This window comes from Neolamprologus brichardi, chromosome 22 (genome assembly GCF_056152115.1).
Source record: "Neolamprologus brichardi isolate AB-2024 chromosome 22, ASM5615211v1, whole genome shotgun sequence".
NCBI lineage: Eukaryota > Metazoa > Chordata > Actinopteri > Cichliformes > Cichlidae > Neolamprologus > Neolamprologus brichardi.
Window position 1 is genome coordinate 16,435,312 of NC_142124.1, and position 19,085 is coordinate 16,454,396.

A 19,085-nucleotide genomic window follows, 5' to 3' on the forward strand; every position below is an offset into this window, starting at 1 on the left:
GAAGAAGAAATAATAATAATTAGGGTCATGAAATTTTGCACAATTGCTATAAGAGGTCTTTCTTTTCCCTGGAATATTTTCAGCCACATCTGAGATGGTCAGCTGTGAAGCATCTGAAGCGCCAAGATGGAAGGACCCACAAGTACATTTGCAGCCCCTCACCAGGCTGACATTTACTAGATGGCCTTCATATACCGAGCACACCAGTCTTCTAGTTTACTTATCTGCAAGAAGCTGCATGAGCACATTCCCTAAAACCCAGTCCCTTTACATCTGTGCCTGCTGTTGGGATCTTCCTACACTGGCTAAAATGATAACCGGATAAGATGCATCGGGTCTGGGTGGTTCTCCATCTCAGCTAAATCATTTCCTGGGGGAAACGCTGTAGCTTTACGTGCCACTCTGCACATCAAGATCGTATCACCGAGAAAACAAATTTCAGTCGCGCACTGCCTGATAACACCAGGAAATGAAAAGCAGGTCGCTATACAATAGCAGAATTCAGGTAGCTATGCATGACAGTAGCAGGCAGCCACTCCTCCCACCCACTATTTATACACAAAAGCACAGACTTGAACAACTGGGCTTTAGCTTTTCCTGGGTAGGCCACTGTATCGCCAACGAGAGCGTGCCTGAGGGTCACGACAAGGTCATCATGTGACTGAGACAAGCACACAAAGGCGCGACTGAGGCGCAGAAGCACGGCACAATAATCTACAACAACAGACAGCAGCAGTGGCAGCACCGGGGTCTGAATCAGAGTAGTAATTTGTAGACTAAGGCGCTGTTTGTTACTGTAATCATCAGCTCACAGCTGAGGGAAGCTGACAGCAGAGGAGAAGAGTGGGGGAGATGATCAGGGAGCAGGAGGAGGAGGGAGAAGAGGAAAACTGCTGACATAGGAGAGCAGCAGCATACTGACTGGGAAGAAGAAGAGGAGCTGGGGGGGATACATTAACCAGCTCTGTAATTAGAAGATGACACATAAATTTAAGAGGCGGTGTGTGAGGAGACTTAGGGGGATACCGGGTGCAATTTGTTGCCAGGCTGACTCAAGGCAGCGGGAAAGGCAAATGTGTGAGGCTGCATTCTGAAAACCTGCCACCCACCTTCAGCTCATAAACCTCAGCCCGTATTACAATGACACAACAAGCAGACAAGCAGGTTCGTCAGAGTGAAGTAGGTGCTGTTAGCATAGAGGAAAGTGAATCCGAGGCGTGCATATACTGTAATCAACTCTGAAAGACATCATACGCTACGCTACACGTACCGCAGCATAATTATACTTGTGCGTATCACTATCCTCTGAACACGACTGCTCTCTTAGTGCAGCACGTGATCAGTCCGAAAAAAGAAATCTGTTTGAACCAGCAGAACCCGGCCCTCAGGTACGAGCAAGTCTGAACATGGCGCGATTAATCACGGGCCTCAGTGCTAAACCTCGACTCTTAGAGCACACCACTACAAACATGACATCACTTGCTCCGCTGGCCTACTGCTGCAGAGTGACGTCTGACAGGCTGAAACATGTCTGGAGCCTTTTAACTGACACACTGAAGAAAATGGAAGATAACCGACTTCTTGTCTCTGGCCAACGCTGGCTCTTTTCTTACCTAATATTCTGTAAGTCGGGGTAAATCACCTCAGAAACCACCTACAGGCTCCCAGGATTTTAAAAGACGAATAAGTATTTAATAAAGGAGAACCACAGGACCCCACTCCACTCCACTCAACCCCCTACACCTCCTAAAACACTGATAAGAGCTTGATGTGAGTGAAACCAGCAGCTCCTGGCTGAGGGCTCAGTGACAGGCAGCCAGACACCTCCAGTGTTAGCCCTGATAAGCTTATCACAGAAACAGATTCCTCTCAAAGAAAAAAAACAAAACAAAACAAAAAAACATGAACCAGTAAGAACCAGTCACACAACAGCAATCAATCACATATGTAACACTCTTGACACTTCTGGAAATCTGAATGTACCTCAGCATTTCTGCAGCGTCTTCATAACAGACATTTTTCTCTAGAGCGTTATTTGGCATACGATTATTAAAAAGGGAGTGCACCTAAAGGCCATGTTTGCTTCTGCTTAACAAATGGATTATTTTGACTTTTTTTGGTTTAAAGAAAGTAATTGCATAACAAAAATGAATGCTCAAATGTTCAACTGCACCCAAAGACACTCAAAAGCTACTTTTGGGGGCTTCCTTATTCACAAAAAGGTCACCGCAGCAACCAGTTGCACGCGTTTGACTTGGGAGATTTTGTGTCCCCCGGTTGCAACCAAAGAAGCGATTTGCATCTCCTTCTGCAATCGAAGCGGCATCTTTCTCCTATCAGAGTTTGTTTCGAGTCACACAAAAACTCCACGTACTGAGAGAGAACTTCATGTTTAATAAAGCGGCTGTAGGAACCAACAGTAACTGTTACAACTTTACAGTAACTACATAGAGGAAATGAAAACCTGTTTGTCACGGCACAAGTTTGCACAACTATATAAAAACAAAACAAAAGTAAATACGAGGATGATTCGAGTCGGTAAATAAGCCGTTTGGCTTTGGATATTACTATGAACCATAGTTGTTGTTATGGAAACATCTGTATCTAATGAGAAGGTAGGAAGCCCGTATACATTTTATTGTGTATTTTTTTGTTTTGTTCGCGTTTACATAAGAAGGTAAGTCTTGATGAGTGTTACACAATTTATGAGTCCCAAACCTCATTGATGGGTCTTGTTTATTTTTTTTAAACTTTTATTTCATTTCATATTCTGTGTATTTCTTAAAAATGTAACAACTTTTACTCATTAAAGTAAAGTATTAGGTTACATTTACAGCACGCTTTTAGTGCCAGTGTTGGCAGTCTGGAAAATCTCATTTTACAGGAAAGAAAAAGCAAGATAACTTTATCTTATTGGATAAAACAAACACTGACAAAGTTTAACTTTGAGGACATAATCTGCAGTTTGAAAATGGTGATAGGTTGCATTACATATTACTGCAAAACTTTAAAACTGCAATAATATTGTAATGTGACCGAAGTATTGTGAGGATATCATATTATTTACTACTAAATGATGAACTGAATTACGTGTAGCTGATCCTGCTCCTCTGTGCCTTCAGAGGCCCAGACTGTGGCGGAGCTATGTAACAGATAAGATTTCCCTTTACAGGTATTCAAATGTCCTCAACTGTCAGTGTGCTATTTCTCTCCAAATAATCAGCTTTTGTTTCATCAACACGCTTAATTTCTTCACTGAGGTAGATGAGGGAACATGAGGGAACACGAAGGAACACGAGGGAAGGGGGTTAGAGCTCCCAACACACCCCAAACAGATCAAAACAAAACAAAGCCTGACGAAGCAGAACAAAATGTGAAACCGCTTAAAGTGACGTGACGGAGAGGGATGAGTCACATCTGATCCAAAAGTGGAAACGTGACGTGGTGACATGACGGTGTGCCGTGGTGACGCCGGTAGACCTGCCTGTTCTAGCCACAGAGCTCCTGGCGTGTCAGTCCCACCCACAAACAATCTGTGGCAGCCACGGAGTGACCACTCCTGTCTCTGTGGAACAAACCCTGCAGCAAAAAAAATGGCAAAACAACAAAAAGAACAAAAAACCCCACCTACACACACACAAACACTATCCTTTTTGGCCGTTTTTGTGTGAGTACATGCTCACCCACCTGTCACCATCAGAGCATTTGTGCTCCATCTGCCCACCACCCCACTGAAACTGGGCGGCCAAAAGGTGGAAACGACTCAGGAGCGAATGAGTCACCTTTTGCACCACTTGCCCATCTCTCCATCTAACCCTCAGGTGTGAACACATGCGAATACTGCATTATCTCACAAATAAATCAGAAACACTGGATTAGAATGCAGGTCACCAGCAATCATTGTGGGGTTCACAAGTGATGAGTGTCAGCTGGTAGTTCTTCACAGAGCACACAAACAGTCACTTGTGTATCGAAAAAACAAAACAAAAATAAAACTCTTCCTCTGCAGTATAAACTTAAATAAGAACCGCATAGCTCACGTGGATGTATTGTGTACGTGTTGAGATGAAAAGCTTCATAAATCAGGGCACTCCATTGAGACATAATACTTGAAATCTTGGCAATCCACTTGATGTTTGTGTGTCCATTAGTCTGTCAGCGTTTTTTAAAAAAATGATCCAAAACAAAGAGCTAGGCTGATACTGTGTAGCAAGAACACAAAAACTCAGTGCAACGTCTGACTTTAACAGGTGGAAACTTTGTTGCTGTAGGAAATCTGGAGAGCTAGGTGCTTCAAAAACAACCCCATTACCCACCTACCCAGCCCCCCTCCATCAACCACCCACAGCAGCATCGGGGAAGAAAGTCAAATCAGCACAATCTGGATCGGAAGTAAGAAGCAAACAATCACTGCAAATGAGAGAAACATCCAGAACCTGCAACTTTCCCCGCACAACTCACGGGGGAAAAAGCGGAAATAGTTATGTGGCGTAGGCTGCACACCGTCCGACCAGCTCCGGCTCCGTGACGGGACAGCCATGTGAACATTTGTCATTATTATTATTATTTTAATCCCCCCCAAATCCTATCCACCCACACCGCCACCAAGCAGGGCTTTCAAGTTTCCACTCACCTTGCTTTTCACTTCCACAGCGTTGCAGTTAGGATTTCGCAGAGGTTGCGACTTATTAAAGCTCCGATTCATTTTTTTCCCGTTTGAAGGAAAAAAAAAAGAAAAAAAGTTCAGCCGCCTTTGCCCACAGAGAGAGGGGCTCTGGTCCCGGGCTTTCTGCTCTAAAAAATTCTCCCTGTTCGCTTCTTCCACAGAACTTCGTGTTTCTTTCACCTCCCCGACTTCTTTTTTCTTTTCTCAGTGCGCTCCGACAGACATGAGGAAGGACTTCACGAGAGAGCAGGAGGTGTGCGACTCGCCGCGTTGACTTGAGGAGTGTGAGTTAAGTTTTGAAAATGACATCAGCCCTCTTTAAAAAAACGGGATTCTGGGATGCATTCACGTACCGCACGAAATCCCCAACTCCCTCAGTCGGGATCTATTTGTATCCTTGCTGTGTAGTCAGTAAAGGCTGAGTAAATAACAGCTACTACTGATAATGGATTAGGGTTTAAAAATGTATGCTATCGCAAAACAAACAAACTAAACACACACACAAATATTTATAACAATAACAACTTGATATGCATTATGTCCTGTTAATGAAAATATCATATTAAATCAGCCGTGTTTAGTCGTCTTTTGATGCATATGAAGAAAAAATAATGAAACCAATATATATATATATATATTTAAATGTAAGCATTTAAAAATATGCCTATATATAATATAATATAGCCTAATATATTCAAGGTAAAAAAAAAAGGTGGTCTTTCCGGTTAGTTCGTACATTTCCAGAATCTGTGAAGGCAGCACTGCGCACGCAGGACCTCCGAGACACCAGAGGACGCGATTTTCTAAACATTTTTAAAAAGGGTCTGTAGCTAAATGATTGAAGTCATTGAGCCAAACAAGGTGGTGTGGAACAAATATATTTTAATATAACCCCCCCCCCCCCCCCCCCCCCCAGTTCAGTTTACAATCATTACCTCTGTAAGTGAAGGTGAAGCGTGAGCCACTGGGAACTCAAACACATAAAAACACCATAGTGTGAAGACAACAGCCACATATCTTTATATTTAACCATCTGCTGTAGCCTGCTCATCTTTTCAGATACATAGCAGGTGAAGATTTACTTGCATTTTTACATTGTCCTCATAATATGGAGTTAAATGTGGCCTATGATACCTTTAAGTCTTATTTTTGGGATCTTTTACAGACCACAAAACCATCTTTTATCCAGGTTATACGGGATTTGTAATAAAACCTACCACCCAACTTGGGTGGCCAAGAGGAAGCTATTCTTCTGTCAGCAGAGAGCTTCAAAGTGCACCAGGTAAACATCTCTAATTGCCCCTGGAACGTGATTATCTCACACCCCCTCCTTTGTGAGGTATAGGCATCATGATCCATTCAACCTGAACAAAAAAACCTCACAGTGTAAGAACCAGCTGATCGGGAATATTCATTTTCAGCTGCGTTAATTAGCATCCATGACCGCAATCCTGCTTGACAGCATTCCTGGGCCCCTGAAGCTGGCTGTGCACAACAGCTGCGGGCTGCTACCCTCTCAGTAGCTCAAAGTGCTGCTGGTTTACTCTCTTCAGGAATGTGTTGACTGCTTACAAACAGAGCCCAAACCCAGGTTTCACTGCGATCCTGCAGCACAGACTCTGCAGTGCTTCTTATGTGACTGCATGCAGAGATAGTTACGCTTTAGTAAATTTAGTGAGTAAATGTTTATCAACTGCAGTCAGAACTACATCTGATGGGTGCCCACAATCAAGTTAGGACTATGGTTACATTGACATTTGGTTATTAGCAGAAGAGACAGTGATTTTTTTATGCGTTTCTGCAACATCTGATGCTGTCATATTTGCTGTTAGTTAATAATTAATGAAATATTGTGAGGTGAATGTGGTGGTGCTCTATATAACTAGCTTTATGAAAACGAGTAGTCAAGCGTATTGCGCCCACTAACGGCCGATGTGTGGTATTGTTTTAATGACTTTAACAGTGCAACAGTTACAGCGTGAATTAGTCAGTGTGCTTCAGTAAATTAAAAAATCTGCATATGTTTTAACTGAATTATGGTGGAAAATACTGACCTTCCTCTACATAAAGTTAAATCTTTTGCAGTTGTAACCATCTGGGCTTGAATCATCACAGGTGATTGCCTTAAACCTACCATAAGGAAAGATGGATAGATGTTTTTTTTGTCATGAATCGCTGTGTGGCAGGCAGGCAAGCAGGAGTGGTGGACCCAAAATGCAGAACTCAGACACAGAAGTGAAACTTAAAGTGCAGCTTTATTGCTGGGAAAAACCTCGTACTAACTAAACTCACCAAAAGACAAACAAAAGTCTGAACAGAGGGACCAAGGACTGAAACACTGGAAAAGAAACACTAAACTGGAGCAGGAGACTAAACACTAGGAACATAGAAGCAGAACACACAGCTAGAAGCGGTAAGAGGATGAACAGACGTTAACAACGTGACCCCGAGTAGGGGAAGACACAGACACTAAATACACATAGCAGCAATCAAGGGAATGGCACACAGGAGGGGACACAGCTGGAACTAATGGGCATAACGAGACACAGCCCTACAAAGTAAAACAGGAAACACACAGACTGTTTTACAACACAAAACTCGAGGGCCCGTACAGAGCACAGAGGGAGACACAGGTAGGGAAAATAAACACGACGACCAAACCCCAAGAACTAATACAAAATCAGAATAAACTAGAAAATAATAATCATAAACTCAAAGCGCTGGGTCACCGACCCAGGACCATGACATTTTTGTTGTGTGTCAATCAGAAAAAATAATTTCCCTGTTCCCTGGTTGCCAAAACTTGGAAGAACATCCATTCATTTCCTTAATTAGCATCTGTATCAGAATACTTTAGTAATCTCAGAGGAAATTATGTGGTCACAGTTGATCCAATAACTAACTAAACTAAATAGAATACAATATATTACAAAGTTACAAAATATAACAAAATCGCTGTAATAAATACAAATAGCTCTAATCATAAATATCCCTGTATATTACACTAAATTACATATATATGGGTGACACTGAGGTGCCCCCTTTGTTATATTAATTGGAACTTTTCTTTGTAGACGATGTGATATTAAGTGTGTGCAACTATTGCAGTGTGTACTTGTGTAGATGGAGGAGTTATACATAGTGATGGCCATAGGAAGAAATGACTTCCTGTGTCATTCAGTGGTGCATTTGGGTAACGCGCTCCTTTGACTGACCAACACATCATGGAGTCGATGAGAGTTTATTGTCCAGTATTGTCTCTATCTTGGACAACAACCACCTTGAGTCCAGCTCCATCCCTACAACGCTACTGGTCTTGCGGATCAGTTTATTGAGTCTGTTGTCATCCACGACACTCAACCTGCTGCTCCAGCATGCAACCACTGGTGTCCTATCAGAGCTGAAGGTCCTGTCAGGTTGCTGATCTGCTGCAGGCCGCTTGGAAGAACAATCTAACACAAGTAAAAATGACATGGTCTGAAGGTTTAGGGATGTTGTCTTGCCACGAACTATTGTGGATGCTGTCAGTGAAGGTATGCTTTCAGTCTTTCTGTTTGTCATCAACATTACACAAAAAGTAAATGTCATGAAACTTCATTGAGCAGTAGTGGAGCATGTGCAAAGGAAGATCTCACTAAATTTTAGTGATGGCCCACATTGGCTCTTTAAAACTGCAGTATAGTGTATTGGCGTTGGCAGGGGGAAACCCTTTTAGTTTTCTGTGCAACTAAAGTATCTTGGCTTAAAGATATTTATTTTCTTCTTGTCTCAAAAGCCAGGCAATCAATTAGGAGAGAAAGAGACAAAGGGGGATGTACATTTACTTTAATCAGCTATCTTGCAGCAAAGCCATTAACATGATTTTGCTTTTTCTGTAGATGGTGGGACGACATCCAGACTTTCTTTTAAATATAAAACTTTATGCAACATCAAAAAGAATGAACAGAGTTTTTTTAAAACATAGATTTTCATCTCACATCTTTAATGATTTAACAAGAATACTGTATGTGTCATCAAGGAAACAAAACAAAGCCCTAACTCATAAAGAAGCTTCAATCACTAGTATGTTCTTTGAAATGGAAGTTACAAGGCTTTCATGATCAATGAGGATTACAAGGCAAACATATAAATTTACTCTGGACGTGAATAAAAATACAATGAAACCACATCAAAGGTGCTGACTACACACAAGTAATCGATCAGCTCGATACAGACACAACCAACTAGGATGTTGGCTAGTTGCCATCCAATACTCTATTCAGAATGAGTCTAAATCTATTAAAGTTATCTCAAAACATGACAAAGGGGTCTGCCACTGCTTTGGGGCTGATCAGCAGTGAGATGAGTCTATATACCAACAAACAGCAGTGTGCAGAGGCCCAGAGCCATCCCTTATTTCTTTATATTTTGATGGGAAAATAGGAAGTGTGTGCAGTGATTTATTTAAACACGTGTACATGGAAATATAGTGTATAAGTGGAAAACAGAGTTTGTGTTCTAACAAGCTTGAAAGTCTGCCTGAACTTTTTTTGACAGGCTTTCTAGTAATTTCTCTAATAAATCTCCAGGAATAGTTATCCAGGCTTCTTGAAGAACATTCAAAGTTCTTCTTTGGATTTTGGGTGTTATCTGTTATGTTTCTTGTCAAGATGATCCCACACTGCTTCAATAATGTTGAGCTCTGGGGAAGCCAATTCATGGTTGGTAGTGTTATATTGTGTGCTTGTCTATCCAGTTGTGCTTTTATGGCATTGGCAGTGTGTTTTGGATTATTGTCATGCTGAAAAATGAAGCCGTTACCAACCAGACACTTGCCAGATGGGTTGCATCGCAGATTCAAATCTCACTGGACTTTTCTGTGTTCATAATTCCAAAAAAATTGATCTCCAACACCACTGGCTGAAATGCAGCACCAAATGATGACAGAGCCTCCACCATGTTTTAGAGATGGTTGCCGACCTCTCTCCTGACATCCTTAATATATAATGACAATGATTTGAACAAAAAATATAAAATTTGGATTAATTAGTCCATAAGACCTGTTGTCACTGATGAACACAACGCAGCTCATCCCACTGATTCATGTCAGTGATAAGTGGCTTGGAATATTTTGGAAGCAAAATGGCTCAAGGCTTTTGTAAGGTCCTGTATGTTAACTAGATTTTTGATACAATAAGCAAGTGGCTGTAATGGTGACAGTGAAATATTCAACCTTCATTGTGTTTATGGTTGATTAATTCTTCTTTTTAGTGAACAGAACAACATGGATAAGATGAGCTGCACATTACAGCGCATTACTATATATGACAGCACGTGGATTTCCAATGGAATGTTGGGATATTGATATTTTTTACTCTGAGAGAGTTCCCCATATGGCCACCAGAGGGCAGACCACGCCCACATAAGATATACACAGCAAGCACTTGGGGGATGGGATCAGTCTCATAGAGAGCTGACACAACAGTTACAACGCATGTTATTCGCACCAAAAAAAAAAACAAAACCCACCAAATTATATGTTTGTTTGATATAGGCAAAATGCGGTTTTACTTCAGATACTTGCTGTAAGAGCGACCAAAGCCAAATATTACAATCTTAAGAGTGGCTTACGGTTTACAACCTTTCTTACCGTATGTATTAATGGTTCTGCTGCTTATTTGTTTTGAACTGTCAGGGGATAAATATGAGGAAGTCAATAAAGGGAAAAAAGTAAGAAAAGATAATATAGAAAGAAAGAAGGTGTGGAAAGGTGCGCAAGTAATACATAAACAAATTACAGTTACTAAAGAATAAAAGAATGAGGAATAAGAAGAAAACGGTAGAAGAGGAAAAACAGGTAAAGATGAGGAAGGCTGGATGCATCATTGCTTGTCTCCATAATGAGGAGACAGTCATTTTACACTCAGAGCTCATAGCAGTTTATGGTTTTTATCCAGCTAACTATGTCTGAATTTAGGTGGTCCTTTGTTGGTAATGTGAGATGAGATGATTACAGTGAGATGAAGAGATACACGCATTAATCCATCCTTTGTTTAGAGACAGGAAAACATCCGGAGCTGGTTATAGTAGGGTAGGAATGCCAGCCAGACCAACAGAAAGGCTCCTCAACTCAGCCCACCACGCTGTTCTGCTTCACTCACTCTCTGATTAAAGAGAAAAGAGGACCCCCACACACACACATGCGCGCGCACGCACACACACACACACACACACACACAGACAGATCTAAAGATTCAGGTCATACTGAACAGACATCGTGGTTGAGCTTTCTCATAAGCAGAGCTGTCTCTGGAATCACTGCGTCATGACACACCACCAGCCTCTCCAGCCATGTCCTTTGACTTAAATGGCAAAATTAAATGCGGCACAAGTTGACAAATGGAAAATTAATCTCTCCTTCTCTGCATCTTTTTTTCCTGCAGCGTGATTCTCTTGGAGTATATGTCTGTGCATAAGACAGAGAAGAAGGAGGAGAAGCAAAAAGTATAAAGAGAGTGAAGTAACACATGCAGCGATGCTGGGAGAAGCTCTTTGGAAGGTTTTCACCTCTGTTATGGAGGTGACTTGGTAAGTAGTGCTGATTACACATCTGCTGCCATTTGATTAAAAACACCTATTTGAACACTTCAGGCTGGTGAGATTTCCACTCAGGTACTATCAATGCCATAGCATAGTGCTGAGCTGTTTTCAGGACTTCATCTTGGGATTTCATCCATAGAAGTACACATTTTCATTTTTTTTTTTGTTTATCTACCAGTTCTGAGGTTATCTGCCATTGATGTTTCTCTACTAATAAAAAATAGTTTTACTACATCATCCTATGTCCTTTTTCTTTTTTGCACTAGTAACCATGTGACCGTTATGGTGTCCCTCAAGGCCCTGTTGCGGATCCTCTAGTTTTTCTACTAGTACTCCCCTCGTCCCTTCAACCTTTGTTGAATAATATATACTTTTTTCATACAAATGGCTTAATTAAATAAATACCTTGATTAAATAAATACTTAAAGTAGAAGAATTTGGGTCTCCCAGCTATTTCCATTGTAATATCCATTGTATGATGTCATCTAAACCTTTAGGTCCTATTTCACTAATTCCTTTTGATGCTGAAATAAGAATGGGGCTCTTTGCATATAAAAAATATTTAAAATGAGATATCCTTATAATCTTATGTTAGTAAGGAGGAATATTATTTCCAATGTAAAACCATCTTTTTCTTAGTTTTCTGAACTGTGTAGATCAGCAGCAATGGGTATCTTTGTTTATCATTCTACCTTAGCCAATTCTACAAAATGCTTCCTTTAAAATACTGCCAAATTTCAGTATTTACTGATTTGTGAATTAATAATATGTTATATTTGAGAGAGAGCTGGATATTTTGTAGCTTAAATAGACCAATAAATTAGCACTGCATGTTTTGGTACATGCCACAAGGGGAATGAGGCATGTTATGTTTTTAGTATGCGATACAGCTCTGGTTGACTGCCTGTAGTTGCTGCTTGCAAGCGTCATTCCATTTGTGAACTTCTGACCAGTTCTAAGGCCCTTTTACAAAGTTCCCCTGAGTGCTTCTATAAATCCTGGAGCCTTTACGCTCAGCACGTCACTGTTTGGACAACCCCTCAACATTTTCTCCAAGCAGGTCTTTCAATATAGTCTCCAATGTGTGGAGGTTGGTCTATTTTTTGGGATGCAGTTTATTTGCCTTCAACTGAAATATTTGCTCTGATTAAGTCTCCAAATATCTCATATCATATCCCCAATAAACCATGGGACTGTCATATGTGTTTACACACACGTAAACACACAAGACAGGGGATTAAGGCAGAGAGCATGAGGTGGAAAGAAAGGCAGGAACTGACAGGTCAGTATGGCTACAACAGGGGGCCATGCCATCCTCCTCACCTCAAGCCTCACCCCCTAAACTGAAATCAGGCCTATAATTCACAAAAATGTGCAAAAATATGCAAATGTATTCCCGATATTGTAACAATTACTTATTGTGAGCAGGTTAGACATGTAACCCTCCCACCTCCAGACAGCTGACAATGAGTCAACTAAACAACAACAGCTGGTTATAAACTAATGTTGTGCCAACTAGGTTATTGGGCTTGAGCTTCCTAAAAATCTCACTTTCCATCTGATAAATAGTTTGATTGGATTCTCACTCTTCTATTAGAGTTCTTTGGAGTTTATTCAAGTTTATTCAAGTGTCCAAGTCCGACTTCAAAGAAAGTTTCACTTATACTGATTAACAGTAGCTAACAGAGACTAAGTTGTAAAGTCATTCTATTGACCTGGATACTTCTCACCCGGCATTGACAACTGAGGTGAAACGTGGACTGACAGCCTACCCATATATTGAAACACTCTGGAGCAAATCCAGTTCGGAAAACATCCATCAAAGCAAAACTTTGACTCACATACACACACATTCTGGAAAACTATCTAGGACCACTCACTATTGTTTAACAAAAAATGAAATATTTAATGGATACCTGCTATTTAATACAATATTTTTTGGCAAATATTTAAATATAAATACATAAATAAATAAATATATAGCGTATGCATGTTCTGTCTACTTTACTGACACCTATTGGTGAGAATTTATGTAGTGTACCTTTAAGGGTCAATAAAATGTTCACAAACTTTACACCCCTAACAACTTGTTGCTGTACACTAATGATGGGTAATTATTTTTCGTTAAACATGTTTTGTTTTGTTTTTATTTGAATTTTATGAAGTTTGGTTCATGATTATCTTTGTTTCTGTCACTATTCTCGTATGAGAGAAGGATTTTTTTGTGGGTTTCCATTTAATGGGAGTCATAAATACTTGGTCACAGGATCCTTATCGAAACATTGTACATGATGAATGACTTCTATAAATAAAGTTTATCAATCGTGAGCACGCAAACATGGAGATAACTCCATCACGGTCCTGCCACCACCTGAGGGTGCCATTGCCTTACCATTAACCATGCATGAACATGTGCTCAGGCACGTACACAGGCCTGCTTTCAGTCATTGTCTCGGTCGCTTTTTAACACCACATACGCACACATGTATGCAGACACACACACACACACACTTTCTTTTCTTTTAAACAATGAAACCTCTCACTCATTGACGCCTGCTTACTCTCAGCCTTGTGCAAATGCTGCCTCTTGTCCAAACCGAGTGATTTGTGGAGTCTTTTGATGTGTAAAGTGGCAAAGACCTGGAGCTGGATCTGGACTTCGTCACAGTGCTGGGAGTCAGAGACACTTTACTCCAAACTCAGGCCTGTTTCACCCCAAACTTTGAACAGTTGAACCATAAAAGTCAGAGAATATTTTGACCACTTTTATCTCACAGGTATAATTTGATGTTATAAAGTGTGGCCTTAGAAAAATCTTCCCAAACGATATGCAACTAGAAGGAGCAGTCTCAGCAGCAACTCTCTCTGATTCCTCCTGGTGACAAACCAACACCTCCATCATTCTTGTGACGCTGTGAAATGTGGAGCCACTCCTGGTTCATTTCTTCTCCCTCCAGAATGAAAACATCAGCCATCTGGTCTAGAGGTGAAAGGTCAAATCTCTGGCTGTTAATGAGGATGGCGTTGCTAGGTGGATGTAGGATGTGTGAGTGTGTGTACGCGTGCATACGTGTGTGCCAGGGAGCCTCTCTCATGAGCGTGTCTGCTTCCTGAGTGAGCATTAAACATTAACGACTCAGCTCTATGAGTCTAGAGGGAGGACAGGAGACATGAGTAGAGAAAGAGAGAGAGAGACAGTGTGGACGAAGTCACTTCAGAGAGGGAGAGAGAGGAAAGAAATGTGCAGGTGACACATGAATGCATGCACTCAACACACACACATCCACGCACACATACGTACAAATGCATCCTGGATCCTCTCTTCCTTTCAGGCGCTCTCTCTTCAAAAAGCTTTTCCTCTTGTTTATTGACTCAGCCTTCCAACATTCAGTACGTCAATAGCTGTGGTCGATGAGAAAGAAAAAGGCGCAGGGGATACTGCTGCGACGAAGGCGTGTGCACATTTCTATATGCGTGTGTGTGTGTGTTTGTGTGCGCGTTCACCAACCTTTTCTTTCACCTGAGCCATTTCATCCAACACGTCCCACAATCCGTTCCAGTTATTTTCCACCATGACTGTTATAATTTCCCCTGCATTTCAGCTGGCAGTATCTATAACATGCAGGTCTATAAAAAGGTAAGCTGTTAGATAATAGTAACAGGTCTCATTTGGCCTTTGCAGCGGTGCTGCCTAATTGGTTGGAAATAACAATGGCGAGACTCAGCAGTGCAGTCAAGTACAGAGAGCTCACAAGTAAACTGAGTTATACCCCCCTTTTATGCTCTTTAGAGACTATTATGTGTGTCTGTGCATGTGCCCATGTGTGTGTGTGTTAGTTGCCATGGAGATGCAAAAGATGTTGGGAATAATGGAATATTTAGAGTCCTCAGGAGTAGACTACCACTTCTTTGACTAACCGGTAACCTTTGAAGGTGTTGTAGTCTCTGTCCCCAACCTGCACAGCAGCAGGCTATTCCTATAATCATCACATGTGAATGCAAATAGTCCATTTGTCCATCCTCTTGCTTCTGCTTCAGGGGCCTAGAGCCTATCCTAGCTGTCAATGGGCGAAAGGCAGGGTACATGTTAAAGAGAAGCAGACAACCATTCACGCTCACATTGATGCATATGGACACTATAATCACTAGTGGACCTGACATGCATGTGTTTGGACTGTGGGAGGAAGCTTAAGTACATCGGGAGGACTTGAAAAGGCCTCAGCCAGCTTGTGGTTCAAACCTAGGACCTTCTTGCTTTGATGCAACAGTATAAAAATGAACTGCAGCTATTGGTTGATGTGCATGGATATTTAACGGTCAAATGTGGTCTTGTCTTCAACTAAAAGAACGTGGCTTTGGCAGATGAATCTGTGCAGAATCATTCTTCATCACATGAATAGAGACTACACAGTGAAATCCATATCAGAGAGACAAACTGCCCTCAAAAATTCAGTAACTCTACTCAAAGCAAAGATCACACTCGATTTAAGTTTACCTGAGGTCGTCTCCTGCAGCACCTCTGAAAACTTTTGCACATGCCCATCTTCAACTTCTTGATCGTCCTGAAAGCAGACCTCAGCTTCTGTGTAACACAACGAGATCTCGGTGTGGCTTCTTTCTCGACCAGACGGCAGTGTGACCAGGAGCTTGCTCACATTTGCTCTCATGCTCTCCCTTTATTACCTCTTTTCCATCAATTCCCAGCAGATTATGGCAGATTGCTTCTCCTTCCTGAGCTTGGTTCTCCCTGGTTTCTTCCTGTTAAGAGGGAGTTTTTCTTCCCCACTGTTGCTTAGCTGACCCCCCGTTGACCCTACTTTAGGGTCTCTACCTTACAGTATAAATGCCATCAGTCAACAGTTATAATCCGGCGCTATAAAAAATTAACTGAAGCAAATCGTCTCGAAGTGATGACTAGTTTAGAGAAATAGTGAGGAGCAATATTAAAATCATAGATTATGTATTTACACAGAGAGGTTTTCTCAAAGCCAGAATCTATTTGTCACAACAGGAACACTCAGATTTACTCGCACTTTCAGCTGTGATTGCTGCCTGATAGAAAACAACTACTGGCTTCTCATTTACACAGTCAAATGTGCCGCACATAACATTGTGTGATTTTCTTTTTGGCTTTCTCTATTAAGATTCTCTGTGAAAATATCTCCTGTTGAAATTCAGGTCATAGATTTATAAAAGCTCTCTGCCCACAGGAGCTGAAACAGTTTGTCTCCTGAACAGCGGCGTGTCAGCGCAGCATACAGAGAGAGCTCAACTAAAAAATGTTTAATATTTTTCCCCTCTTTGGTATCTTCTGGAATAAAATATCTGAAGGGAGAGTTGCTTGGCCGAGTCATTAGTGTGTGTGTGTGTGTGTGTGCACGCGTGTGTGGTGTATGACGCATCGATTACTTATGTTTTAAAAATGTGAGCATGAATCTTTTGCTTGTGGGGAAAAGCTGAGGACAGTTTTGAGATTCTCCCTTGCCTTGAAAGCTGGATAGGTGTAGTTTGTCTTAGATTGCAAATACTTGGGGCAGCAGGGGAAATTGAAGACGTAATTCAGAATCCATTCAACATCTGCAGGTGAAGTCTGCAGCGGGTAAATAAAACATACTTTTCTGATAGACCTTTGGGCAGTTTATAACCTCACTTTTTATTTCTTACTCTGTATAAGCCTTAAGGCAGAGACGTCAAACTCATTTTATGTCGTGGACCGCATGCAGGCCACTTTAATCTTAAATTGGCTGGACCAGTAAAAACTACACGATAAAGGTGTAAAATAACAGAAACAGTTCGGGCACTTCATTTTGAAGACTGTAATTATAAAATATATAGTCATTAATTCACAGAAAATCCTTTTTCCTGTGAACCAACTATAAAATAAAAAACATCTTAATGTCTTAAATCTTAATTAATGGAGTGGTGGTGGGTGGTGTGTGTGTGTGTGTCGGGGGGGGGGGGGGGGGGTATCAATAGGAAAATACACTTAAAACTTCAGAATTTATGCACTCCTCTACATTTTCCAAAGCTGCCTAGTCGCCGAGATTGGAGTCATTGCCGGGTTGATTATGCCCCCTGGGCCTTATGTTTCATACTTGTGCCTTAAGGAGATAGACCGGCCATTAGAGAAACTTCTAGTCCTTTCTAGTTGTGAAGGTGTGGCTGAGAGTGTGTATACTGCTCTAAATCTATTTGCAAAGTCACATAAGGACACATCTTCCTTATCTGTAAACATAAACCTCACGGTCTAAGAGCTGATTAAAGTTTAAGTAAGCCTTCAGGAAATGAATCTGAGTCAGTGTCCTGTGTGTGCATGTGTGTGTGTCTGCATGTGTGTAGTATATTATTCAAAAAAGCAATCAGAGTTCACAGGAACAAAAAAAAGTGTTTTTCTGTAACAAATGAAAGGATAAACCTTGCTAACACATGTGCACTTTTGTAATAGGTCACCAGAGATGAGTGTTAATAGGTGAACTCAGTGTAAGAGGATATCAATCAGACATGAGGCTGTGATACAGATGACTACAGGATGAGTAATGAAGGCTTATTAGGGTGAAAAATAGTCATTGTGTAGCACTTTAACCTCAAAACACTATTTCCTTTACACAGAACAGAAGAAAACCCCCCAAAACAACATGCTGATGACATGTTAGCAAGAAGCAAAAACTGTGAGAGGACAAGAATAACATTGGTATAACTGAGAAATCGGGATGGGGTGAAAATAAAGTTTAGTCAATGTGCACATGGATGCATTTTAAGGAAAAAACCTGCCAATATGGCATCCCGCGTCAGCATCAGGACCCCCTGAGAAATATGTCCGTTGTCCTAAAGCTGTGTTGGGTTTACGAAGAGTTCCCATCAATCTCTGAGACCGACGGAGACACACGGGGACAGAGACAGGCGGTTGTGGGGGGACAGAGACAGGCGGATGCAGACACAGCGTCTCGGCCTGTCCTCCTCCCTACAAGAGCAGTAAAGAGTGTTTATGCGTGCAGTCTGCAGCATGAGCGCGTCCCACACGGCTCCTTGATTGAAAGAAAACAACATCAATCTAGCACAGGCCCCGAGGCCTTTAAATAACCAGCAGGCTGTTTAGAGCAAAGATCCCATTCCTTCCCTGCTGCTGCTGCTGCTGACTTAGGACACACACAGCGACACTCGCGCACACACACAAAAACAACACTCGCACACACTTTTTGCCCTCTATATCTATGTCCATAGATAGACAGATAGATCTTTGCTCCTTCACCATTTGAGCCTCTCTGCTCTCTTATGATCGTCTCCCTCCTCTCCCTCCTCCTGTTCCACGTTTATTGTGGTCATTTTCATTCATCGCCCCCATGATGCTAAAATGTCAAGGTTAGAGAGTGCCAGTTTCTCTCTCTCTCTCTCTCTCTCTCTCTCTCTCTCTCTCTCTCTCTCACACACACACACACACACACACACACACACACACACACACACACACACACACACACACACTCCCTCATGGTCAGAGGAGAGGGAGGGGAAGGCACTACCGACTCTGAATACAAGGATTAGTCAAGCGTGTATTTTCCTTTTTCTCTATTTCTTTGCCTCTCGCGCTCCTCTGCTGCTTTGTTGGGAAGAGGCCTTTGGTGTGTGTGTGTGTGTGTGTGTGAAAGAGAGAGAGAAAGAGTTTAAGGGGTGAGGAGGCTTGTCGAAGGTGTTTGCCAGAGTTAAACTGATTTTGTCTGTGTGGAGCTAAATAACAAACAGGCAGCTCATTTTGGCACTGTCTAGTCACGTATCATTCCCTTAACTGTTTGAAATCCACGCTGTTTTGAGAACACGATTTAACAAAATGATAAAAAGTCAG

The 19,085-nt window shown here is 41.5% G+C and overlaps 1 protein-coding gene across 1 annotated transcript in view; it reads right to left on the reverse strand.

The window, feature by feature from the left end:
- Nucleotides 1-4,947, reverse strand: part of pard6gb (par-6 family cell polarity regulator gamma b) — a 34,116-nt gene extending 29,169 nt beyond the window's left edge. The window contains exon 1 of the mRNA XM_006787875.3: nt 4,634-4,947. Within this exon, the coding sequence (XP_006787938.2) occupies nt 4,634-4,705 (72 nt within the window). The 5' untranslated portion in view covers nt 4,706-4,947. The remainder of the gene's footprint in view (nt 1-4,633) is intronic.
- Nucleotides 4,948-19,085: the final 14,138 nt, after the last annotated feature.